Below are 27,712 nucleotides of genomic sequence, written 5' to 3' on the forward strand. Positions count from 1 at the left end.
CGGAGAAAAACGTAGGCGGTTAAGTGGGGAGTCGGACCAATCAGCAATCAGAATCATCCCTGCGCGGAAAAAGTTTTTCTTAGGATGAACCCAGTTTAGTCACAGACTGTTGTATCAGCGAAAGCTAAATCCATACAAACACTATATATATATATAGTCACATACGAGGTATAACCACAAACGAAGTATAGGATAGATCTAACATCTTATGGGAGTTCGTGTCACCACCCAAACTGTTAGCGAATTCGTTAATTCGCACTGACTCTGCACTGGTGCCAAAAAATGAGTTGGATTGGTTGATTCTTATAGAGCTATCTTCATTTCTATCAGGAACAACCAATCCAAGTAATCTGGCACCAGTGCAGAGTCAGTGCGAGGTACCGAATTCGCTATATGTTACCGACCCATAATTTGAGGACGGAATTTAGTGGCCTCTGTTCATGAACAACGTCCAACTCAGGAACTACTCTGAAATGTGTTGAAATGTTGAAAGGTGCGGGCGTGCTTGCATACATGTGATTTGTTCAGAGAGAGAGTTTGACATAGAGGGCAGGTTTTTGATACGCTATGCTTCGGCTCGGTTCGTCAACGACTCGCGCGGATTTCTCTCCGAAAATCCATTTCGGGGATCAAGTACACTATGGCGCTGGATATTGTTTATTAGTAGTGATCCTGTAGGGAGTGATCGGTATAACCGCAGTCATTTTGGAGCAAAACGGCAAATAACATAACCTAAACGTTTATCTATCTCTTTCTATCAGTATTTCTCTCTTTCTGTCAGTATTTCTGTCTTTTTTTTACAGTTTCTTTCTCCGTCTACTTTCGCTTTTGCTCCAAATCACGGCAACCAATCAGCGACGATACATGTTGTTCCGATCACTCCCTAGAGGATCACTATTTATTAGTACTTTACGTGTAGTAGAATACTTAACTAACTGACGCTGTTACTGAAATTCCCGCAAATCTCTAGACTTTGCGCACGTCTAGACGGTGCTCATCCTACGACACGTAAAAATCATTAAAAGTAATGAATCGAAACGTTTTTGTAAAATTTAAATTCGTAGTTTTCGGGATCCAAGGAGATTTTGCAATAGTTTCTTTATTACTTGAATATTGTAAATTAGTAGTTAAAATTCTACAGACCGTTACAAATTGATTGACTCTTTTCTTATTAACTATTGAATGGATTTACAAATTATAAAAAAAAGCATCTACGGTGTAAACAGAGTTGTGCATTATCCGAATAATTTCGAACAAGAATTGCGAGAAAGGAAGTTATTTGAGAATAACGAATAATGTTTTATTCGTTATTCGAAGGACCTCCGTGGCGAATAAGCGTCAGGAATAAGCGTGTGTCGAAACCTGAGCCTCGGTTTGGGCCGAGGGGTACCATACCATGGTCCATGAGGCAAAGGGAACTCTTTTCGAGTGTATCAAGTGTTTGCTTGTTTTGGAATGAAGCAGTTCACACTTGTCAGTTCCGTATCCGTACAGTGAAATTACGACTCTCTCTTAGGGCGGTATTCTCAGTAGCGACTATGAATACCGGCCCAAATCGCCAGAGTAAAGATGATGAGTCGAAACACCTGTCTATTACACCGTGGTCGGGAATGTTCCTATTACACAAGATTGTTAGTGGACAGGAAACATACGCGTAGTGGAGAGGGAACCAACCTTGCTGGTGATTGGTTTGGAGCCAACACCAGCTGGGCGTCGATTGGTTTGACGTTACGGCGTAATCACGCGCATGCGTGACGTGTTCCCCCTCTACTAACAATCTTGCGTGACAAGCTGGCAGGAATGTTCCTGACTACCCTGGCGCCAAGCCAAGCCAAGTGACGAGAACGCGAAGCCAACCCGCATGAGTGATGCCACATTTTCGAATCGTAAGCAGGGTTGCCGAGCAACATTTTCTTGGACAAACTTGGGCAAATTCTACTTACGCACAAATCGTCCGCCGCGATCGCGATATGTAATGGAAATCACGGGCGTTGTGAGCGATTTGGGCGTAAGTGGAATTTGCCCTTATTAGGAAGAGGGAACACCTACAGGAGTGGTGGTAATGCATGTGTGAGACGCCACGATGAAAGACGAACAGGCGCCACGGCCAACCAGCGTCGCCGGGAAATATGTGTCGTTCGGCGCTGACGTCGGTTCATCTCACGCACACATTCCCACCACTCCTGTAGGTGTACCCCCTCCTTAACAAGTAGCCAGGAAAATGTTGCTCGACAACCCTAAATTCGTAACGTATTTTTGTAGAAGTACTTAGGTAGACGCTATGCGCTCGTTTGTGATTTGTGCCGTTTTTTAGAGTTGTAAAGTGTAGTCTCAATATGAGCAAAGAATCAGGTAAGACAAATATTTAATACTTTTGCATCAGTATAATTTTAGAAATGATCATTTCTTAAAAAAATTTAAGTATCTTTTTGAACAAGGATATGCTAAACATTATGTTCATTTCTTTCTTCTTTTAATATTTATTCTTTTCAATTCTTTTAGTATGTACTGTTATGATATTAGAAATGTACTAATTACGGATATTTTATTTAGGTATTGATACCAATTTTGCCGGGCCTAGCAATGCAGTAATTACAAACATTAATCCACCAGTCCCAATAACCGGTCTTGCTCTACCCAGTAATACAGCTTATTTAATCATTCGTACCAATGTTGCTGGACCCAGCCAAGCACCTACTAGAAGCTCAGATACAGAAAACGATTCAAGTAAGATATTTCTTTAATTTAACGTTCTTTTTTAACTTTCTTTTTTCAATGATTATTTTATAGAAATTGTTTTTTAATAGTTTATGAATAAAATTTGGTATTTTATGAATAGGCAGTGCTGGGCCCCCTGCAAAGATACCAACAAAAGAAAGGAGATTAATCAGAAAAAAAACGAAGCAAGCATTTCGCGAAGCTTGGCTACAGGACCCACAGTTTAAACCGTGGCTTGAAGGAACCGAAGATCCGTACAAAGTAAAATGTAGAGTTTGTTCCAAAATTTTAACTGCTGGCAAAAGTCAACTAATACAACATGCCAGCACTGTAACGCATAACATGAACATGGACCATAGAGAAGCACCATTAACAAGTACAACTCAACCAACAAGGAATTTTTCAGATAACATAAAGGTTGCAGAAATAAGGTACTGCATAGACATGATAGAGCACAATAGGTCCATTAACTCGTTCAAACTGTGTAATGAAATGATGCATATAGCACCGCTAGACCCAAATATACTTAGTCACATGTCTCTTAAAAAGAGTAAAATCTCAGCAATTATCCAAAATGTTGTAAATAAATCCGTCATTTTAGAAACTACAGCCATGTTACATGGCAAATTGTTTTCTATTCTGATAGATGAAACCACAGAGGTATCCAATACAAAAATTGTATGGTTTCTAATTCGATATATCCGCGAAGAAAAAATATACACATATTTATTAGATTTGATTAGACTTAAGGAATGCACAGCCGAAAATTTACATAAGTGTCTTCTACATTCTTTAAAGACACATAATTTACCTGTAAGCAATATCGTTGGTGTGTGCGCTGACAACACGGATGTAATGCTGGGAAGAGAGAATTCATTGATCTCTCGTTTACTAGCAGACAATGAAGAAATTTCTGTCTTCCCATGCATCTGCCATTCAATGAATGTGGTTGCATCCCAAGCGTGCAAGCACTTGCCATCGCACATTGAGGAATTTTTGGATTCAGTTTATACATTCTTCTCCCGAAGTCCTAAACTTCAGAGCCTTTCAGAAGGTATGCAAGATTTTATAAACTTTGCGAATCAAAAACTTCTACAATCCTCAAGAACCAAATGGCTGGCACTAACCGAACGCGTGAAAAGAATTTTAAATCAGTGGCAGGAATTATATGCTATCTTTTTGGAGGCAGTAACAGAAGGAAAGTCCAAAGTTGCAAGCAAAATATTTCAATATTTTAATTGCCCTTATACTAAAGCATATGTGCAGTTTCTAAATTACGTATTAAACACATTTACTGGGATCAGCAGACTATTTCAGAGCTCGGTAGTTCTGGTTCATTGCCTGCTCCCGGAATGTTTGAGGTTGGTAAGATTATTGGGAGGTAATTTTATAAAGTCTGAATACATTGTGGTACCCAATATACACGAAATAGACGTGTATAATGAAGCAAATTTAGTGCCACTACGAACAATTTATATCGGCGCGGAATCTATGTCAACAATTAATGAAATTATAAATAGTAATTTAGAAGATGAAAAAATAATGCAATTTTATATAAATATACAACAATTTTATCAATCTGCCTTCGAAAATATTGTTAAAAGATTACCATTTAACGAGATATTTTTAAATTCACTAGACTTTTTAACCCCGCGCATTGCTTTAGATATTACTAGCCATCAGAATGACCAATTAAATTGTATTTTAAGCAAATTTAAATCTAAATTTAATTCTAACGACGTATTAGATGAGTGGCGTTTATTACCGTTTTATTTTTCAAACGAGGAAAAAGGAAACTTACGACTACTCGCTATACCTCATTTCTGGCACCAAATTAGCAACACCAACGATATTTCCGGGAAATATGTGTTTACAAACATATCAAAACTAGCACAGTTGTGCTTGACGTTGCCCCTTTCGAATGCTGATGTCGAAGGATTCTTTTCCAATGTCACAGAAGTAAAAACCAAACTGAGAAACAAACTGGAACCTCAAATGATAGCTGCGCTAACTAGAGTTAAATTAGACTTAAATAGTAAAAATCTAAACGCCTCCAATTACAAAATTACTGATGAAATGCTCAGTTTATTTAATAACAGAATGTATGCAAACGACTGTATACCAGAAGAACTGGCGGGAATTTTATTCCCGGATTCGACAGATGAAAGTGATAATGAGACTGGCGACAATAATTAGAAAATATATTGATAAACGTATGTTCTTTAGTTGTTAAAATGTATATACGTATTTATGTTACTGTTTAAATGTTCTTTATAGTATACTTTGACTGTAATATTAAGTTTTGCAGTTTAAGGTGTATATTTTATGTGTATATTCTGTAAATACCAGATAGAGATATGTTTATATATATAACATTCGTTATACATATATAACGTAATAACATTTTTCGACTTTAGAACAATAAGTATATAAATATATATTTCTATTATTATTTTGTGTTTCCTTTTAAATCTCATCAATAACATATCTCTCATTTGCTGCAATAATGACATAACTAAAAATTCACGATATTTGGGGAAACAGGTTCAAAAGTTTTGTTAGGTAACAACCGCTTTTTCTATACTAATAACTCAAAAACTGGAAATTTTTAGTTGGGTCGTTGTTGCAGGAAAGAAGCGATACGTCTCAAGACATTTTATTAGTAACAGGGAAACAGTGGGCCATGTATTTTTCAACTTGAGTGAGCGTCCCACGTGCTTCGCACGTAATTACCAATTAGTACCGCAATTCACCGCAGTGGCGTGACAAGTATGTGACGTCTAGTGATCCTCTAGGGAGTGATTTAAAAGTTTCCCGACCATTCAATTTGAACCACTGAAAAGGGCATTAAATAAAGTACCAAATGAATAGTTTCCAATTTTTTTTCACAATTAAGTTAAACAAAATGAAAAGTAAATAAATAAATGAAAAATATTAAATTATACATCATTAGAAAGGAATAATTTTATCCTATTTTTTGGTGTCAATTTCATTCCGATATCTAAAAAAAGATCAAAATGGCGCCAAATAAGTGAATTCAGCCCACTGTGCGTCGGTTCGTTTCACATCATCGCGTCTCACGCACACATTACCATCACTTCTGTAGCTGATTTCCCTCCATTGATAATCTTGTCCATCAAGAGCATTCCCAGCAACCCTGCGTGAACTATTCTCTGGTATCGCTGGACCCCACAAACCGGTGACAGAAAAATGCATTGGTGATAGGTATATCCTATACCTCGTCTGTTATTCCACGCTTATAGACTAACTTATCCTGTGTGTACAAACTTATCCTACCCAGAGGCGGATTAAGGTCGGTTGAGGCCCCGGGCGCAAAAGAAATATTGGGCCCCTTACAAAAAAGGGAAAGACAGGAAAAATAAAATCACGTTAACCATATTTTTAAACACATAAATAGATTATGTACTCATAAGGTTTTAATTCAATAAAATTTGAATAAAGTATATGTATAATATAATTAATAATACAATTATAATCACAAAGTTTTGAACTAGTAGTTGAACATACGAAAAAGTATGGTTATAATTAATGATACTATACGTATAATAAACTAATAATTACACATTTAAACAACAAAAATACAATATGAAATCAAATTTGGTGTCATTAAAAAAAGTGGAAAGTTGGTTTTTGTGGGGCTCCTTAGAAGTCGGGGCCCTGGGCGCGCGCCCGGTGTGCCCGCCGTTAAATCCGCCTTTGATCCTACCCTAACTTTAGAGACTAACGAGTTGGCAACGTTCAGGGTAGTCAGGAATATTCCTGCCAGGGTAGTCAGGAATGTTCCTGCTGGCAGGAACCCTGGGGTAGTTAGGAATGTTCATGCCACACAAGATTGTCAGTGGAGGGGGAACACCTACAAGGAGTGGCGGTAATGTGTGCGTGGTGACGCCGTGACGTCATAGACGCACCGCCGCAGTGTAATAGACAGGTGTTCCGACTCCTCTTCAGAATGTGGGACTTTTCGTCCCAATTTTTCTGGCGGTCGCTAGATTGCCGCTGAAGGAAGAAAGCCCACATATAAAGCAGCATTTTGCGCATAATACTCCTACAATTACATAAATGCATCCGTACATGGTTTTCTTATCACAACGCTTCTCGCGACAGCCAGAGGAACCACACAGAAATCGGCACATAAAATCGCCGGAGTAAAGATGCTGAGTCGAAACACCTGTCTATTACACCGTGATCCGGAATGTTTCTGCTACACAAGATTGCCAGTCGACAGGAAACATACGTGTAGTGGAGGGGGAACCAATCTTGGCGTTGATTGGTTGACGTCGCGGCGCCATCGTGGTGTTCGCCCACCGCTAATTATCATGAGGTGTACTTACTGGATTTCCTACCCACCCTGGTCTCACGCACGCATTGCCACCACTTCTGTAGGTGTTCCCCCTCCCTAACAAGTTTGCTCATGAAAATGTTGCTCGGCAACCCTGAATTCGTAACGTATTTTTGTAGAAGTATTTAGGTAGACGCAACGTACACGTTTGTGATTTGTGCCGCTTTTCAGAGTTGTAAAGTGTTTAATTACAGTCTCAATATGAGCAACGAATCAGGTAAGACAAATATTTAATACTTTTGCATCAGCATAATTTTAGAAATGATCATTTCTTAAAAAATTTAAGTATCTTTTTGAACAAGGATATGCTAAACATTATGTTCATTTCTTTCTTCTTTTAATATTTATTCTTTTCAATTCTTTTAGTATGTACTGTTATGATATTAGAAATGTACTAATTACGAATATTTTATTTAGGTATTGATACCAATTTTGCCGGGCCTAGCAATGCAGTAATTACAAACATTAATCCACCAGTCCCAATAACCGGTCTTGCTCTACCCAGTAATACAGCTTATTTAATCATTCGTACCAATGTTGCTGGACCCAGCCAAGCACCTACTAGAAGCTCAGATACAGAAAACGATTCAAGTAAGATATTTCTTTAATTTAACGTTCTTTTTTAACTTTCTTTTTTCAATGATTATTTTATAGAAATTGTTTTTTAATAGTTTATGAATAAAATTTGGTATTTTATGAATAGGCAGTGCTGGGCCCCCTGCAAAGATACCAACAAAAGAAAGGAGATTCGTCAGGAAAAAACCAAAACAAGCATTTCGCGAAGCTTGGCTACAGGACCCACATTTTAAACCGTGGCTCGAAGGAACCAAGGATCCGTACAAAGTAAAATGTAGAGTTTGTTCCAAAATTTTAACTGCTGGCAAAACTCAACTAATGCACCATGCCAGCACTGTAACGCATAACATGAACATGGAGCATAGAGAGGCACCATTAACAAGTACAGCTCAACCAACAAGGAATTTTTCAGATATCATAAAGGTGGCAGAAATAAGGTACTGCATAGACATCATAGAGCACAATAGGTCCATTAACTCGTTCAAACTGTTTAATGAAATGACGCATATGGCACCGCTAGACCCAAATATACTTAGTCACATGTCTCTTAAAAAACGTAAAATCTCAGCAATTATCCAAAATGTTGTAAATAAATCCGTCATTTTAGAAACTACAGCCATGTTACATGGCAAATTGTTTTCTATTCTGATAGATGAAACCACAGAGGTATCCAATACAAACATTGTATGGTTTCTAATTCGATATATCCACGAAGAAAAAATATACACATATTTATTAGATTTGATTAGACTTAAGGAATGCACAGCCGAAAATTTACATAAGTGTCTTCTACATTCTTTAAAGATACATAATTTACCTGTAAGCAATATCGTTGGTGTGTGCGCTGACAACACGGATGTAATGCTGGGAAGAGAGAATTCATTGATTTCTCGTTTACTAGCAGACAATCAAGAAATTTCTGTCTTCCCATGCATCTGCCATTCAATGAATGTGGTTGCATCCCAAGCCTGCAAGCACTTGCCATCGCACATTGAGGAACTTTTGGATTCGGTTTGTACATACTTCTCCCGAAGTCCTAAACTTCAGAGTGTTTCAGAAGGTATGCAAGATTTTATAAACTTTGCGAACAAAAAACTTCTACACTCCTCAAGAACGAAATGGCTGGCACTAACCGAATGCGTGGAAAGAATTTTAAATCTGTGGCAGGAATTATATGCTATCTTTTTGGAGGCAGTAAGAGAAGGAAAGTCCAAAGTTGCGAACAAAATATTTCAATATTTTAATTGCCCTTATACTAAAGCATACGTGCAGTTTTTAAATTACGTATTATACATATTTACTGGGTTCCGTAGACTATTTCAGAGCTCGGTAGCTATTGTGCATTGCCTGTTCCCCGAATGTTTGAGGTTGGTAAGATTATTGGGAGGTAATTTTATAAAGTCTGAATACATTGTGGTACCCAATATACACGAAATAGACGTGTATAATGAAGCAAATTTAGTGCCAGTACAAACAATTTTTATCGGCGCGGAATCTATGTCAACAATTAATGAAATTATGAATTGTAATTTAGGAGATGAAAGAATAATGCAATTTTATATAAATATACAACAATTTTATCAATCTGCCTTCGAAAATATTGTTAAAAGATTGCCATTTAACGAGATATTTTTAAATTCACTGGACTTTTTAATCCCGCGCATTGCTTTAGATATTACTAGCCATCGGAGTGACCAATTGAATTGTATTTTAAGCAAATTTAAATCTAAATTTAATTCTAACGACGTATTAGATGAGTGGCGTTTATTACCGTTTTATTTTTCAAACGAGGAGAAAGGAAACTTACGATTACTTGCTATACCTCATTTCTGGCACCAAATTAGCAACACCAACGATACTTCCGGTAAATATGTGTTTACAAACATATCAAAACTAGCACAGTTGTGCTTGACGTTGCCCCTTTCGAATGCTGATGTCGAAGGATTCTTTTCCAATGTCACAGAAGTAAAGACAAAACTGAGAAACAAACTGGATCCAGAAACGATAGCTGCGTTAACTAGAGTTAAATTACACTTAAACAGTAAAAATCTAAACGCCTCCAATTACAACATTACTGATGAAATGCTCAGTTTATTTAATAACAGAATGTATGTGAACGACTGTATACCAGAAGAACTTGCGGGAATTTTATTCCCGGACTCGACAGATGAAAGTGATAACGAGACTGGCGACAATAATTAGAAAATATATTGATAAACGTATGTACTTTAGTCTTTAAAATGTATATACGTGTTTATGTTCCTGTTTAAATGTTCATTATAGTATACTTTGACTGTAATATTACGTTTTGTAGTTTAAGGTGCATATTTTATGTATATGTTCTGTAAATACCTGAAAGAGATATGTTTATACATAACATTCGTTACACATATATAACGCAATAAAATTTTTCGACTTTAGAACAATAAGTGCATAAATATATATTTTGTGTTTTCTTTTAAATCTCGTCAATAACATATCGCTCATTTGCTGCAACAACGACATAACTAAAAAATCACGATTTTTGGGGAAACAGATTCAAAAGTTTTATTAGATAACAACCGCTTTTTCTATACTAATAACTCAAAAACTGCAATTTTGAGTTGTGTCGTTGTTGCAGCAAATGAGCGATACATCTCAAGACATTTTATTAGAAACAGGGAAACAGTGGGCCATGTATTTTTTAACGTGAGTGAGCGTCCCACGTGCTTCGCACGAATTCACGTAATTACCAATTAGTACCGCAATTCACCGCAGTGGCGTGACAAGCATGTGACGTCACTAAGTCAGCTTGACTTTGCGTTCACTCACTTAGGTTGGCGCTGATGCGTCAGAGACGTCACGGCTCATCACGAATGAATAACAATTGTGTGTGTAGGACGATCCGTGGCAACCCTGCTTGGGGGTGCTAAACCATTTTAACCCAAACCAGCTACAGATCACAGTTTTTTGCGAATATCTCGAAAACAAAAGCCGAGCGACGGTAACATGTATGGGAAAAAGTTATTCAATTAGAAACACTTGGAGTTTGAAATGTTTTTCTACGTGCGTCGTTTAAATTGTATTTTATTTTCAATGTTTAAACGTTCGTTAAATGAACCCTTGGAGAAATATTTGTAGTATTATTTAGAAGAATCGTCTTGTTGTGAACAATTATTAAACCCTTATTGGATCGTGTAAACAATTTCACAGTACCTTTGTGCAAGACTATAAGAATATAGAATATATTATTTTGAAGAAAAGAATGAATTAAAAAGGCGTTACTCTGCTTAGAACATCTAATGGTTCATAAAATTTATTTGAACACTTATTTCGTGTTTAGAACAATGCGTTTTAGTCTAGATGAAACATTATCCAGGCCTTTCCTATTTCGATTCACGTTTTTGTAATGGAATTATTTTGAGATTGACCCGAGCGGTGGATCTTGCCACTTGAATTCCTCTTGATAAGTAACGTAGACAACCCAATAACAGACATTTAATATCCCGAAAGAGGCTGGGAATACTACTCGTGCCACTTCGTCGATGTAGGAAACACTGTTTATATGCCTTGAAATTTTTTCCCCGTGCCTTTTGCAATTCCCAGCCGCCTCCCTTTGCCTGCGTCTCCTGCGATCAGAAATAGAAAAAAAGATACATTCCAGAGTTTCTGATAGACATACCATATAAACACGAAATAAAAAATCGCGAAGTACCTTAAAGAAGTATTTATGAAAATTTCATTAACACTGCAGTATAATTATTTTAGTTGATCCTAATTAAAAGAATATTAAACAAACTGAAGGGATATAATCGAAAAATTTTAAAACTGCCATTTGCTTGTCTTTGAAACAGGTATTCAGAAATATACAAAAATAATCATTGCTATGTAGTGGATGTTCCATGTGTTACGTACATTGTAAACATTCTTTCAAATTACTACCATTCTCAAGAGAAATATTTTATGGATTTATTTAGGTTCAGTAGTGGGTAAGGTGATAAAAGTTTCTTTTAGTCCCAGATTTTAGATTTCGAAGATACTTTTACCTATTTATTATTATTTTTTTAAATAAAATCATGTGTTCCTGTTATGATACTTTTACAGCTGGTGACAAAACAAATTCATTTGTATGTGGTACAACCTTTATATTTTACTGGAGAAAACAATTCCATAACAATTTTATCATCTCACCCCCTCCTTGGTATTAAATAAATTCATACAATTCGTTTCTTGAAAGCAATAATAATAATTTAAAACAACATTTGGTGTACATTTTATAAAAACCTGTATATTGAAAACAGGTGTATATTTTTCTGTAAAATGTTTAACCTGTACGCCTCGTCCCCAGCAAGACAGTAAATGAACTGCCGCCATTTTGGTATCCATACTTCCGTCTGCGTCTGCCTCTCCATTGTCGATGGCCTTGAAGTGACGGAAACTGACATAGACTCTCTTCCGTAAGCCACTGATTCCTGAATAAACAAATTTTAATTATGTTAATTTAAATACAAAAATTACGAAGACGAACTATATGCAAGAAGACGAAGAACAAGGAAAGTAAATACACAGTAAAGAAGAACAACGGTGATATATTGCTAGACGAGTGCTCCTAAAATGAATTTAGTATAGGATTCTAATCTGCGAAAAGGAAGAATATAGAAAATTGTTTGTTTATATTTATTCCTTTTCGTTCGTAACGTTCGTAAAGTGTAGGTATTCTATATATTTATATTAACTGGAAGCAACAATACCGTGTGTACATTAACAATTAGTCTAAGATTGTTCTATACGTATAATTAAAGATTTTTATTTTACTATAGAATTAGTGAGAAATTTTGGTTGTTTGTGCGAGAAAAATTGTAATCTGTATAGGGATTCCCTCGACTTAAATAACGAATTAAATACATCTTTATGAACTTTCAGAATGCAAAGATTATACCGTAAACTGATTCGACTTAATCGCGTTAAGACGTCCAGAAAAGTTAATGAGAAAAACAATACATAGTTCCCAACGAATCTGATCGTATCAAAAATATTGTTACTCTTCCTTAAACGAAATTATCTATAAAAACCAGATAAAATTCACCACCATTGTTGTCAAATTACCACTGTATGTTATTATTTTCCTTTACAGCTGATATTAAAAGGAAACTGTGAAAACTATCACGATAAATTATAAAAATAGTAATATACTATAGAAATGAATGTAAAGGCTGAAACATGAAGTAATATAATTGTCAGATAAAGCATAACGTATAAATTACGTCAAATGACTAGAATAGTCAGCTACCACTTAATAATAATAATTTTACGCGTATGTACAACTACGAAGAGCTCACGTTAACGCCGTAAACGTCGCATAGTAGAGAGCTTCTTCTTCGAGGCACATCGATTATAGTCTCTGGGTGAACTGTTTGAGGACTACACGATACGATGCTGCAGAATCCATCTGGGTCATTAGACTCAGTCTCTTCTCCCAAGTTGTCTTCGTCCAAAGGAATTTCTCCACTGCCAACCTAATGACAATACAGTCTCGGGGTCTTAAAGCCAGTAAAAAATCGTGAGAACATTGAAATCGATCAAGCGACATAATTTTCAATTATTTAGAAATTTGAAATTTGTTAAAACTGTGTTAGATGTCTGTACGTACAAGAGGCAAAGTCTCTGTAAATAGTAGAAAATGAAATGGGTGGTTCTATGTGAAAAAATAAGATGAAAATTAAGAGCGACGAAATTGCAATGGGGGCTTCGTTTTTTAGTTAGCAACGCTTAAAAATTCAGGTCAGAAACGCCTGAAGCACGGCAATCCGGCGATCGGCAGTAAGGGCTCTTACAGTGGCCGTTAAAAAAATAAGAACGCATTTATTACTATTTACTTCCGCAAGGTAAACTGCTCCCCTTGCTTACTTGCGGAGAGTAAACGTCCCTTGTTTCTCGATTAATACCCAAAGGGGTGAATGTTATTCCAGAAATCTGATTTCAAATTAAAAAAAGAAATGGATAGGTAACTTAAGTGCTTTGGAAATTTGAAATTCCCCAAATTTAACGCTTCGTGGTCGCACGAGGTGTATCGCATCCCAAGAGCCATTTTCGGATTCAAATGTCGCGCCCTTACGGCTTCCAAGAGGGATTTATCGCCCCGGAAAAAATGAAAACCGTTTTTTCCACAACCGCGGGAAATCGCTAAAAAAGTTCAACTACAGATTTCATCACTGAGAAGTTAAAAGATTCAAAAACACGAAGATGGTAACTCAGAAATGACGCTGGGGTGCAGTGCACCCCTTGCGACCAATTTGCGATTATAAGAAGGGTATGCCCACGGACGGTTAAAATGCTTTGGGTATTTAAATGAGGGAAAATATTCAGCGCAGACGAATGAGGTGTAATGATAGACTGGGCTGTGTGAGATTGGTTTACGAAGCTCCGTTTTATTGTTAGAGATCTAACAAGGGATGATCCCGAAGCCGAAAATTCAAAAAATTCTGAAACTTTGTGAAAATGTAGGGAATTTCCTGCTGAATACAACGCAATTTTTGTTTGCTGCCCAAATTCACTAGAAGGGGGTGAAATTAACCCCTGAAAATTCGGCTATTTTCCGATTTTGTGTTATAACTCGCGAACTGTAAGAGATAGAAAAAAAGTCCCAAGACAAAAGTTACTTCTTTTAATTAGATCTATCATTTGGTAGAAATATTATTTTACAGTTCACGAGTTATAGCACAAATTCGGAAGATAACCGGATTTTCAGGGGTCACTTACACCCCTTTAGAGTGAATTTGGGCAGCAAACAAAAATTGCGTGATAATCGGGAGAAAATTCCCTACATATTCACAAAGTTTCAGAATTTTTTGAATTTTCGAATTCGGGATGTTTCCTTGTAAGCTTCAAATATAAACGGAAGCTTTTTATTCATCTGCCTTCGACGAAGAAATTAATAATAACAGTGGGGATGAAGACAAAGGGTGAAGTGGATGATTTAAACATCGCAGGACCTTCGTGAAGTAATGCACGCCAGCAAATTCCAGCAGGGTGGCGATGCAGTACCCAAAGCTCATCAGCAAGAACCAATCGAGAGCAGTGGCGTACCTGACTTTCGGTAAATCGGTTCTGGCATCCAGACTAATAGTGGATAATGTCAAGACCGTGGTGATACCTGCAGAATGGTGCATTGTTCATTAATTTCATTCCAATACATTATTCTTTGTCGTTGATAATTCCCGAGAAAAAAATCGACCAGGGAGTAAGTGATGTAATGTATATAAAGTTTAGGTAACTGCGAATTTCGATGTATGCTAATTAATTATTATTTATATAAAAGTAGAGGACAATTATTTACCTAGGCCGACTCGATCGCTGGTGGCCTCGCGATGAATCCAAAAGGACACCCAGCTGAGTACTACTATTAAGACACATGGCACGTACACCTGGTACATTTAAGCAAATAATGATAAAGACGAGGTGCTTTATAATTTGTAAATACGTGTAAGCAATGCATGACAGAAAACGGATACTACGTGTGGAAATTTTCGTTAAAGTTCTTAATAATATGAATGAATGTACTTGCATCATTAAAGTAAAAAATAATTGCTTGACCTACATTCATATACGAACGAAATAGAATAAATGAGAGTGGGATTGAAATTGTAGTAGTGTAACGATTGTGATACAAAATCTTTAAACAAAGGACTGCTTCTACTTAAGATTCGATTACATTGTTGTTTTTAAAATTAAATCAAGAATTTATTTAGGCACAGTTTAAATAGGCTGTTACATTAATTTTACAGAAAGTAGTAGACAATAGACAGTTGTTTGTATTGGAAATTGTTGATCATAATCTAATCACTATTTATTGTAATATTAAACACAGTCTTGTTTATCTTTTTTTGGCTGTCCAATGACTTTAAGAATCTTTAAGTTCGCTTAAATAAAGTCTTCTTTTAAATAGGCAATTATTTTCGTAAGTTACAATTCACATTGAAATGTGATTTCAAATATTCCGAGGAACGTAAAGACTGAAGCGATTTAAGTCGAAATGGTTCGAATTTCAACTGAAGGAGGGCACAGGTAATCATCCACCGATCGACTTACTTGAATGAGAAAATAGCCGGTGTGTCGTTGCAAATTGAAGGAAACCTGGAGAACTGAGAATTCACCCTCTCGGCGGACAAAAGTTAAATTTCTATACGGCGAGCCCATTAAATCGAATTGCGAAAGAGCCATTCCTGGGACAAAATTTACGGAAGAACCTTCCTGCCATTCGTAAATTAATTGTCCAGAAGTGTAGGCATCTGAAAGTGGACGATTAATATTAACAAACAATTGTACGTATCACCATTCTGCTTCTAATTTATTTTCTAACAAGTAGGAAAACAACAAGCTCGATAATAAATTTAAAATAAAATTAATTTAACGAAGAAAAATGTAACGATGATGTTCAACGAAAGAATTAAACAACAAAATAGAAGGAAAATATAACGGGGGTAGTTCTTTGCGATCGATTAAGCGTCAGAGGGATTTGATTTCGCTCAATATCGAGAAGCGGTGAGATTTAAATATTTTATTGAACGAGTGGGGGATAAAGGAAGATGTGTATGAAATTTCGAAGGGGGTAGGAAATGTATGCCGATCAGAAGACACCAGCTGCAAGAATATTATAGAAACGTACCTACATCTGCGTTTAGTAATAAAAATATTCAATACGAAACATAATTTTTATTCAACGTACCTTTGTATTAATTTTTAACTTGTTAGTTAGACAGTTAAATCAGAAATTGGGAACTTTAAAATGTATTTTATTATTTCAAAATATTATTAAAAATTGGGAATGCTGTTCAATTAGAATTCTATTCGTTAGAACATTGAGAAAAGTGTGTACAGATTGCAGAATTACTTCTTGCACTAATTAAGTTCGTGTAATTAATTCGAATTAATTCGAGCTCTCGTTTTGATATAGTAGAATGCCAACTATAAATAAAAAATTAAAACTAGAAAATATTTGCAGATAATTGCAGATATTAATATGATTTTTCCTTTACAATTTCTCGTTACAAAGAAATTCGTCTAGTTTTCAATTTTAGGTTTTGGTGATCAGAATTAAAAATATACCTGTAAAGTAAAATTCTATTGTGTATTTTGAACTGTAAAATTACAATGGATCAAATTGGTTTTCAGTAATTGGATGTGGAATAGTAATTGAATTTGAAGAATTAATTTTTAAAAGGATCAACTGACTGTACAATAAAAATAAAGACATTTTTGTGAATAATATTCCTACAAAATGCAAAGGGAGAGAAACCCTGCAAGTGTAATCACAAATCAGAGATGGGGAAAACTTTTTATTTAAATAAAAAATTCGAATAACAAATAAAAGTTAAAGAAATTATGCACCACGTGTCGAATAAAGTTAACGCGGATTATCCGAGCCTCTAATGACGAATAAAGTTGAAATAACTTCTATTCGACCCGTTATTTAAATAATTCTTTATTTAGTTAATGCCCATCTCTGTCACAAATTATGAAATTCCTATATAATGTTCAATTTGTAATATTAATATTCACATTGTTTATTAGCCGTTCTGTTATCCAAAAAATCGATTATTCGACAAACGTATCTCTCAATTAATTTGAATAATTGATGTTCCATCGCATAGCCAATATTTCGTTCCCCAAATATGTTTGCAAAAAGGAAACGCTTGAAAGTACTTAACTAGAAATTGTTTTTAACATTTCATCATCCAAATGAATGTCCAAAAGATAGTTCATTTTTATCTTGCTGTATCAAAAATTCTCCCTTCACCTTATTGTTCTATCCAATGGAAATTAAATACAGGCCTCCGATATCGTTCTTAACTTTCCGAAAAAGTTTCAAAACTTTTCGAAATACTTACAGCTTCCAAGAATAAGGGGGCAAGACTGTCGATCCATAGGAAAGTTCCTCAGCTCCATTGGACATTTTGCTTTTATAGTGAGCCTGTTTTCAATTCAAGGGTATAATTAAACAGGAAACTTATTTCTTTGCCTTGTTTAGTAAATCTCAAATACGTACATATAATAACAATATATTACGTCTATGCAAATAAATTATCAGTTATTGAACAAATTTTGGAATTAACTGTGCAAAAAAATTCCAAGTATCTACCCTTATCGAAAATGTTTTTTATTTAAAAAAAAACACAGACTAAAACTCTGTAATGAAATGTTAAACAATCACTCTAGAGTTTCTAGAAGTTACAATTTTAATTTCCTGTGTATGGAATTTAAAATTCCAGCTTTTTTTAAAAAAAAAATTGCCAATCGAGTCACTGATCCTAGCTTTTGCCTTTGCCCTTTAAGTGAATTTGATAAAAGCACAACATTGGTTGGAAACTTTTCAGAATTTTTATACGAACAATAATTTCTGCTGTCTATTTCGTGACATGTAAAATGTACGCGATTGAAAAATTCTAAGAAAAGGAAACTGGCTTGGTACGTGTCGGCGACAACCTCATAGAATATAGGATATCTCCGTCCTGCGAGATTCTTAACAATTTGTTGGGCACCGTGATGGTGTGCACGTAGCTGTGTTTCCCATTATAAATATACGTGTCCGGCCTCCAGATTCTTTCCAGCATTTTGATGCTCAAACTGAGCGACTTTATTGGGCCCTGGAAACTCAAACGGGAATCCCGCCACGACTGCCGGAAGTAGCAGTCCATTGAGTAATCCTATAAAAAATAATCGAAATGATATGGAGAACGTCACAGGTCAATGGCATCGAAATGCAAACTGTTTGAACTTAATTTGCTTTCTTTTCTCTGTATTTACTTCGGAGTAAATCCCTTCAAAGCGTGAAGTTCGAAGAATATATTCCCGAAATATTACGCTAAAATTTACGTAATTAACGAAGTTATGGAATTTGAAGCGAATCAAAATTTCGATTTTTATTATATTTTCTGGATACCTGGTCCATTCTTTTTTGCTGTCGTATATATTACGGTTAAACGTAACATTAATACTTTGGTGCTACGAACGTGGGTATGCGTTCGTTGAGTTTTTGAAAAACATGAGTTTTTGTAAAAAAAAACACACGATTTTTAGCAAAAGGTGTTACGTGAAAAGTAAGCACGCTAGAAAGTTCAACTTAGTCTGAAAAGATAGAGGAGAGTTGCCTGAATATATCAGTGTATAATGTACAACTGAGGGTGGTAGAGCAATTCTGCTTACGGATTCGTGTTCAAGGCGAAAAAACTCTACAAGAATCACCCAGCGGATATTGCGAACCAAAAATCGTGTTGGACAGTGTACACCGGGAAGATGCCTTTTTCTTATTATTATATAAACTTACCATGTCAAGTTCGGACACAGGGCCCATGCTTCTTATCAAAATATTCGTTTTCACCACTGTTGGTGTTCCTGAAAACCAAATACGTATTTCTAATTCTATCGGTACTGGGACGAATTGAATAGGAATTATGTATTTGAAATGCAATTAATTATTAGAATATTCCACAGATCCTTAACGATGCAGAAATATGTGTATATGTATAGCATTAACTCTCGATAGGCGAATGTTGGGTCAATTCTGACCCATGTTGAATATTCGCCCATAAGTATTACAATTATTATTACATATTTGTAATAAACTATAGGTCAAAGTGGACCCTGAATCCAATGTCCAGACTGTAGTCATCCACCCTCCAAGGGTTAAACAAACTCTAGTTCTTGGAATGTGAGTTGTACCATACGCACTGATGCATTTTCAAAATTTTTGCAACTCGATTTTCTCGAAAATGAAGACTCGTATAAAAAAATTTCAATCTCCACTATCAACTTGCGTAAGCATGTACAATCGCCTTATTGCCCTTATTACTGTTTACACCACCCATTTCGTGACATTCCCTGTAATGGGCAAGTGATTTTTCCATGCTCGTCTGTTTCTGTTACAAAGAGGATTACAGGGGATGAGGGATGATGGAAGGCAAAACACAGAAGAATAATGGCCGTGCATGACAAAAATGGATGTACAAGGATAATCGAGAGGCCGCTTCGGCATTCTTTGGATTGGGGGAAAAAGGGAAATCGCGGAAAATTGAGACCGCGCGCTAGGGATAAAGGCGATTTCGATGGGATAGTTTTCTTCGGCTGGCTGCAGTCCAACTTCCCCCGCGTTCCATTTGTGATACACCACCACCTATATTTTCTCTTTTCTGCTTGATCACTTGTCAAAGGTTGTTGCAATGCTCCCATTTCTTCTCCCCTTCGATTATTTTATCGATGCCCAAGCGCAGTAGGTAGCTTCGTTCACTTCTTTTAATCACCACCCCCTCGTGTTTTATCATAATTAAATTTACTTCGTTAGAAATTACCTCCACGACACGTTAAAATATTAAAAAAAATTCAAATTCAACAAATCCTTTTACGAATAATAATTCTATATAGAATTCTGCAAAATTTATCTAGACGATAAATCATGTATTTTAAATTTTGAAATATTTATTGTTCTATATGCTGTCATTTATGTTATCGTTACTATTTATGTTTATATTCTGCATATATACTTTCAGCTGAAATAACTAATAGATGGTACGAAGATATTATTTTTAATTACTTCAAACGGATTAAATTTATTTATTTATGTTTTGGCGAGGTGCGCGAATAATTTTCGTGTGCACAGTTAGAGAAAGAATAATAATGTCAGCCAATTGAAAGAATTACGAGGTTTGATATTGGAAATAAAAAGACATTAATAAAATCGTTGGCAATCACCCCTCAGAATAGCACTCAAAATAAATTCATTCGATATAATGGAAATCGTTTTTAAAGTTCTTCCTATATGCACGTGTGTGACCATAAATTATTGAACTATTTTTACAAAAATGTTTTAAGCTGGGTTTACACCTGACGAGTGACTCGGCCTAGTCACTCAGTCTGCTACTCGGCCGAGTGAAAATCTTGGCCGATTTGCCCGCCGTATTACTCTGCCGAGTACTAGAATATGCGTTCGGGCTCACTGGGCCGAACACTCGTCAGGTGTAGACTCAGCATTACACTTCCTTGTCGCATTCTGTACCTTCTATGTTACGTACACTTATTCGGTAAAATCAATTGTTTTCTGGAAAATGAGGAAGAGTATTTGTATTTGTATTTTTTGTTTTCCTGTGTGTTTCTAACACACAGGATGGCGTTTCAAGCATTTCGCTTATATTGCCCAACGAACGATAGTCATTTTTCCTTTTTCCCTCCTCTCTCCTTCGGGTCCCAGCAGCAGCGACGCACCGGCAGACAGGTGATGTGGTCACCCATCTTTCCCCAGTACGCCGCCCCGTGATGTTTAACTTCGGTGATCTTACGGGAACCGGTGTTTCCATCACGGCCATGGCCGCTGGTTAAAATGAGGAAGAGAAGATCATGTGAAAACTGTTGTCGTTAAGGTGGTAGACACGTCACGTGACCTGGCAGATTCGGCAGGTCGGTATTACAGCATTTTTATCTGCACAGAAATGGTAATACCGATAGATCGACCATTACCCGGTGAACGCGAGAGGGAGCTGCTTGCTATTTCTGTATTCTATTCTGAATAAGGAAAGAAATTCTCAGCTGTTCCGTTATACTTATAAAAATTGAAACGGAAAGTCGGCTGGTACTGTAAACGTAGAAAATTCATTGTACATTTTAATTACTTGAAATGTGCTTATGCTACAATATTCTACGTTAGCAGTAAGGAATTCTAAGTGAAAAGGGAAAATAGATGAGGGAGTGTCCCCAGAAAATGAAATTTGTTAGGTTAGACATTGTTTTACTAGCAAAATTTCGAAAAAAATACAGTTTTGTTGAAAATTCATTTTGGGGGGAACAGTTCTTTAAAAATTATTATGATTTTGAATCATTATGCGTCGACTTGTTGGTGTCCTTTATTCCGCCAAAAATGAATTTTTATTTTAAACTCTTTCCCCTCATCCTCCACATTCATCAGACCTTTCACGTCGCGATCCGTTTTTTCACGTTCGAAAGTGAAGTCCAAAGTGAGAGGTCATCGTTTTGACACAATAGGGAACATCTAAAGTGCCGTGGAACCGAACTATTACAGCAGTTGTCAGAAGACGACTTCCGATAGTGCGACAAAGAATGGAAACGGCGTTGGATCAAGTGTGTCGCCTCGGTAGGGGGGGGGTGAGTTATTTTGAGGGGGATTGGTACGTGTTAGTTGATTTTATTAATGAATGAACTTTCACGAAATTAGTCTCGATATGTTAACATTAGCCCTCGTACGGAAAATAAAAAAAGTTCTAATAAAATAATTCTCGAAATATTTCGTCTTCCAAATCCTAAAGCAGTAGTTTCTTATTCCTTGTATTAACAATGAATGGATGATCCATGCAAGACCTGTTCGATGTATAGTAGATTTCGTTGTTTACATTTTCTACAATACTCAAGTAATTTCAATTTCCTTCAGCGATTGTAAAATTATGTTTCTTAAAATTTCTGCTATTCGCAGCCACTGCCCTCCGTTTTTTCGTGTCCCCGTTAATTGGAGATTTAACACGTTCACTATTACGGGAGACACCCCTAGTAGCACTTCTGGTTGGCTCACAGTATCCCCAAGTTGGGAGTTAGTTGGCCATCAAAATGCCAGCAATAAATGCTACTAGGGTGCCTGATTCTGTTGTAATTAAAAAAAAAATTCTTAAGCTAAATAAATCCTGATATTTGTAAACTTCTGAGCATCGTTAATAATAATCGTTGCAATAATAATGTTAAAAAATAACTGCATTAATAAACATTAAAGTATAAATGTTTAAATAAATACACTATGCTAATTAATATATCCGAAATTAACCATATTTGAAAAAATTATATTATTTCCTTTGCATCGTCACTTCTTCGCCACTTTGTTTTTGTAACGCAATATATATATTTTTTTAAATCTACGCAATACAGAACTTGCACACTTTTGCGAATGCAAATGCAAGTAAATAACAAGTTGCTCTCTGTTTCAAGTTCCCTTTGTTTCCAATAGATCCTGAAAGGTTAATGTAAATGCCGACCGCGAAGCTTTTTCCAGGGTGCAATTTCACGCGGAACTCTCCCGTGCTTCCCCTTTCTCCCTGCCCCTTCTTTCACTTGCGTCCAGAGTTGCGCACAAAAGCGGAGAAAGCTGCATAGGAACAAATATCAGTCGCAGGAAATTTCAAACCCTTGTCCAGATCGGAAAGACTCTCAAAACGGACAGTTAGTTCCGGCAACACCGAGATCAGAACCAATGGAAACCGACCAACGCGACACGCTCGCGTGTGCCGCAAAAGAAACTGGAAACTTCAGTCGGACCGCCAATAGATCGAAGGGAAAGTATAGAGATTGAAATGGGATGAGGAATACCGAAATCTGTCGGGCAAAATTCCCCGTAATCGCTTAATCCCATCATCGCCGACTTCGAGTTGATCCAATTAATTCGATATGACTCGATCGAGCGTGATGAAATTAAGTCGACCGAGAAATGAAAGTGAATAATTCTTCCATATTAAGTGTTCGGATTATAAGCGCTGTGGTAGGTCCTTCGAGCTATGGTGTTTCGTAAACATTTTCATTAGGAATATACTGAATAAAGAATTAAGGGGAGGTTCTGGTCTAAATGTCGATTTTTCTTTTATTTCATTTTTCGAATGTTCAACCTTTTAGGAAAACGGGTTTGAAAGGATTTGTTGAAATTCGTAAAATTCCCCAAGTTGTAGGCATTTGAGTCGCGGCAAATACATGGGTCACAACCGGCCACTCGGCGCTCACGTAAAACTTCAAATGCGTTTTTCTCGAAACAGTGTTCTCAAAACGGTGGGACCTGTATCTTCAAAAGTTATTATCCGATTCGACTGAAACTTGTTTTATTTTGAAGATTATTCTTTTGGCTAGGGGGAGGGGGAACTAAAAAAAATTACAAAAAGTTGAAAATTTATAATTTTTAAAGGCGTTGAAAGGACGAAAAATACAGGGAAAAGTGATTTCAAACGTGAAGTGTCGTTATTTTCTAAAAAAAATGTAATTTTTGTAATTTTTTTTAGTTCCCCCCTAGAAAAAAGAATAATCTTCAAAATAAAACAGGTTTCAGTCGAATCGGATAATAACTTTTAGAGATACAGGTCCCACCGATTTGGATCAATTTTTTGACGCCTTAACTTTAATGACTCCCCAGGGCTGTTTGCACTGATTAATTATAAAACAAAAAATATATTTCTATAACATAAGACATCCTTAATACAATGCAACAAGTCCCATTAAATTATATGTAGTAGTTTTCCTTTAATTAATTCCTAAATATCACCTATTGTTTGGGGTTCTAGACCAGAACCTCCCCTTAAGCACAGTAGAGTGGAGTGAGGTAAAAGCTCGCACCATGCGAATTTCATTGGTTGAGTTGTGGCAGTTGCCAATGGTGATTGACAGTGAATCGTCAATCAAGGTAGAGTCACCAGTGTCGAATTCTGTAGCTGTGCTTCGTTTTGTTATCGCGCAATGCGATAAGTACTGAATTCGTTAGTTCTAACGTAATATTCTGATTTTTAGGAATCAATATTATTCCTATATATTGATCAGTAAATATTTTAATTAATATGTCGTCTGAAAGAGCTGAAATTCTTCTATTCAAAGGTACTGATAGAAGTTTTCAGTTCTCCTCACAGATAACAGGATTGATTAAACAATGGAAAGGTAGCTGTGGGGGTAAGAGTTCGCGCAATGCAGTGGGGCAAGTGTTCGACTGCAAACTCCCTATTTAAAAATCAGCTTGAAGTAAAGAAAGCGATGAAGAGAAAATCTGAATGCGAACGTGCGAGGAAATAATTAGAAAATACAAAAAAAATCCGAAAGATAAGATCTACTTATGAGAAATTTTGAAAGGAACGAAACAAATCGTTTCCAAAAAGAGAATAGTTCAAATATCAACGTCTATGGAAAAAATAATTTGTCCTGCGCGTGAAGAAGAATACACTGATCTTCCAGAAGACTGATGCCTGCGCAAACTACGAAGGTGGGGGTAATGTTACGTGCTATTACTGTTACCTTGATTAAAAAATAATTAATTGTAAACTATTAGTCGTTTTGCTATATTACCACAACTATTGTACGTATGGAAATAAAACTTTTGGGAAAATCTCTCGTCGCGTTCTTTTACCCCATAACACGCGAACTTTTGCCCCACATATCGGGTAAATTTCGCATTTCAGACTTTTTGGAAATATTTATTTTTTACAAGCTGTGGCAGGTAAATTTACACGAAGTCACTGCCTATCGAGTAATAAGGGATAGCAGTTATTTCTTACAAACTGATATGTGCTATCAGTGTAATACCAAGGACCTTAGGGAAATCTGAACTTTAAGGGCGCACTCTTACCTCGCTCTATTCTGCGGATCCCGTAACTTTGGGATCTTTATTTTGCAAAACACTACCAACCCATAGAACAACTCTTGCATTATACAATTATTAAAACTACCAAGCCATTGTCTTAGGCTTAAAAAAACAAAAGCTACAGAAAATTAAAAATAATATTAATACTAATATATAATAATATTAAATAACCTAGTGGAAAGCATTGTAAAACAATAATAATAAAATTAATTGAAATTTAGAGCCCACCCAATTTTGCATTATTCTCGGCTGAAAATCGGATGCATCTGAAATTTGAGAGAATATTTTTCTCTTTTTGAAATTCTCGAGAACAAGAATTGGAAAAAAATAAGTGTTCCTCGCTAAAAGGTTAATAAATTTTGTGGCAACAATGAATGAACAGTCAAATTTTGTTAATTAATTATTACTTATAGCCATTATTTGAAACACTTATAACGTTGTATTTTGAGTTGTATTGTACGTGAATCGTTTTGCTTGAGGCATTTTGGTGTAGAATTGAATTCCTATCGCAGTTTTGCGTAAAGTTGTCCAGCTGCTGACATTAGGCTTAAATATTTCAATTCTTTTTCAATTAGGCATCTAAATTGTATCGCCATCTGCTTGCCCCACCACTATCCCCATAATTTCCTAGACCAAGGTATGCAAGATCAATGTCCCTATTAACGATCACGTCCACTTACCAACCTGTTGCTTGCAATTTTCCATTTAAATTGACTAATAAATAACTGCATCGAAATAAACGCTTAGAAATTGAGATTTCAGACCAAAACGAGATCATAATTACGATAAAATGAAGATCATAATTAGAATTCAGGTAAAATCTTCTCGTGATGCGAAGGGCGGATTTAACAAAAGTATTATTTATAATATTGTATATCTAGATTTGTTGCTATAACAATTTAACTCTAATACTTGCAGATCCCTTTCAAACGTAAGGTTTAAAAGGGAGATATTGAAATGAAAAATATTTAGATTAAACTTAACGTTTGATACAGCGCCGCGAAAATTATTTATAATTATCAACGCAACAGCTACACAAGTGAAATGTAAGTTTTTCTCTGCTTTACCCTTTCCATGAGTGGGCAGCTGGTTGTTTTCGTAGTTCATTAGGAGGTTCTCCAAAACCATTGTGATATTCTTGGACACGATGTCGTTGCCTATTCCTCTGTTCATCGCAGACTTTGAAGAATTCTTTGGTGACGGCAGGGAAACATCAAGAGCGTAGTTTCGATCTTTGCACGTGGCCAGTAGCGCGAGCAACAATAGCCTGAAGAAGAAGGAATTCATTAAATATAATTAGAAAAGTGATGCTTCGTGAATCTGATCATAAAATTCTTTTTATATGGAACTAGCTTTAAGTACTACTCGGCTTCGCCCGAAATTTAGATTCTGATTTTGTAATAAAAAATTCATTTATTTATTTTTTTGTGAAAATAATCACGTTATCTGGATTAGCTAGGCATAATGAGCTGGAACACATGTCGTGACCCCAGAGTTTACCGTTCGAAAAAGAAACAAACTGCTGTGGAAAATGTGTCCAACTTTTACAATAACACTTTTTCGAAAAGCTTCCGTTTCCAAGAAAATCAAGATTGAAAATATATGTGATGTATGAGTCTACTTGACTCAGAAGTGGTTCCATCATCAAACCCATCTTCTCCATAAGAAACTTTCGTTTGGGAAGAGTCATCTCATAATTTCGAATTATTTTAGCATAAAGATCCACATTTATTGTTAAGCTCTGCAAATTCTTGATTTGATTAATCTTTTAATTTTGACAACCTCTCCGGATTAATTTTCAAGAGAAACTCTGAAAAGAGTTACATTTGCCCGTTTCACTAACCCACCCTGTAGTAGCATTCAAACGCCATTATATAGAAAAGTGGATAAAACTTGGCTAAATGAGAGAGCTGTTTTAAAACCGATACAGATTTCTGTCTATATTCGTAGTAGCATATAGTTTTATATATTAAGGTGAAGTGAAGTGGCAACCTGTGAAGTTGATGCAACCTCAACCAAGTAAATTAATAAAAAACATAATTATATATATAATTATGTTGTTTATTAATTTATTTGGTAATATATAATTATGTTTTTTATTAATTTATTTGGTAATATATAATTATGTTTTTTATTAATTTACTTGGTTGAGGTTGCATCAACTTCACAGGTTGCCACTTCACTTCACCAAGTAAATTAATAAAAAACATAATTATATATATAATTATGTTGTTTATTAATTTATTTGCTAATATATAATTATGTTTTTTATTAATTTACTTGGTTGAGGTTGCATCAACTTCACAGGTTGCCAATTCACTCCACCTTAATATATAAAACTATATATATAAAATAACGCGATGTAAAAAGTCACAAACAGAATAAACTAAAAGGGCGCTTAAAAACTAGACTTAATATTTTTAAACAAAACCAATCAACGTACCCTTTGATACCGAACGTTATCAAAAAGGGGGGGCAAGTTATGCTTCAAATAAGGGACGATCGGGGGAAAGTGAAAAATTGAAGCGCGATTGATCGAAACAGAAAAACGGTACGCAGCGGCAAAGTGGGGATGGGGAGGTGAGAGGCCGTGGAAAAGGGAGAAGAAGACGAAGAAGAAGAGGGGAATAGAAGTACAAGAGTGCTCTCCTTAGCCGCGGATTCAGCAACTTCCGACGAGGGTGCCCCTCGATCTTTCGAGTGAA

The 27,712-nt window shown here is 35.9% G+C and overlaps 2 protein-coding genes across 5 annotated transcripts in view; one reads left to right on the forward strand and one right to left on the reverse strand.

Annotated features, from left to right (window-relative positions):
* Positions 1-1,287: 1,287 nt before the first annotated feature.
* LOC143367693 (uncharacterized) lies at positions 1,288-7,278 on the forward strand. Of its 3 annotated transcripts, none has more exons than XM_076809771.1 (4): positions 1,288-2,352; positions 2,554-2,727; positions 2,840-3,149; positions 5,348-7,278. In XM_076809771.1, exons 1-4 carry the CDS (start codon positions 2,337-2,339, stop codon positions 5,379-5,381), a joined length of 534 nt encoding a protein of 177 aa, XP_076665886.1. In that variant the 5' UTR covers positions 1,288-2,336; the 3' UTR covers positions 5,382-7,278. The 3 variants fall into 3 exon arrangements, with proteins under 3 accessions (XP_076665886.1, XP_076665885.1, XP_076665884.1); XM_076809770.1 differs by lacking the exon at positions 5,348-7,278 and having other exon boundaries at positions 1,868-1,886; positions 2,263-2,352; positions 2,840-5,164; XM_076809769.1 differs by lacking the exon at positions 5,348-7,278 and having other exon boundaries at positions 2,164-2,185; positions 2,263-2,352; positions 2,840-5,164.
* Positions 7,279-10,918: 3,640 nt separating this feature from the next.
* Positions 10,919-27,712, reverse strand: part of LOC143367696 (gamma-aminobutyric acid receptor subunit alpha-6) — a 35,546-nt gene continuing 18,752 nt past the window's right edge. For both annotated transcript variants that reach the window (XM_076809777.1, XM_076809776.1), the window contains exons 2-11: positions 26,075-26,274; positions 18,957-19,024; positions 18,116-18,336; positions 17,521-17,603; positions 15,722-15,921; positions 14,970-15,057; positions 14,626-14,786; positions 12,973-13,149; positions 11,963-12,105; positions 10,919-11,262 (exon numbers count right to left, since the gene is read on the reverse strand). In XM_076809777.1, coding sequence (XP_076665892.1) covers positions 11,049-11,262; positions 11,963-12,105; positions 12,973-13,149; positions 14,626-14,786; positions 14,970-15,057; positions 15,722-15,921; positions 17,521-17,603; positions 18,116-18,336; positions 18,957-19,024; positions 26,075-26,180 — 1,461 coding nt within the window. In that variant the 5' untranslated portion in view covers positions 26,181-26,274 and the 3' untranslated portion in view covers positions 10,919-11,048. The remainder of the gene's footprint in view (positions 11,263-11,962; positions 12,106-12,972; positions 13,150-14,625; positions 14,787-14,969; positions 15,058-15,721; positions 15,922-17,520; positions 17,604-18,115; positions 18,337-18,956; positions 19,025-26,074; positions 26,275-27,712) is intronic.

This window comes from Andrena cerasifolii, chromosome 4 (assembly GCF_050908995.1).
Source record: "Andrena cerasifolii isolate SP2316 chromosome 4, iyAndCera1_principal, whole genome shotgun sequence".
Lineage (NCBI taxonomy): Eukaryota > Metazoa > Arthropoda > Insecta > Hymenoptera > Andrenidae > Andrena > Andrena cerasifolii.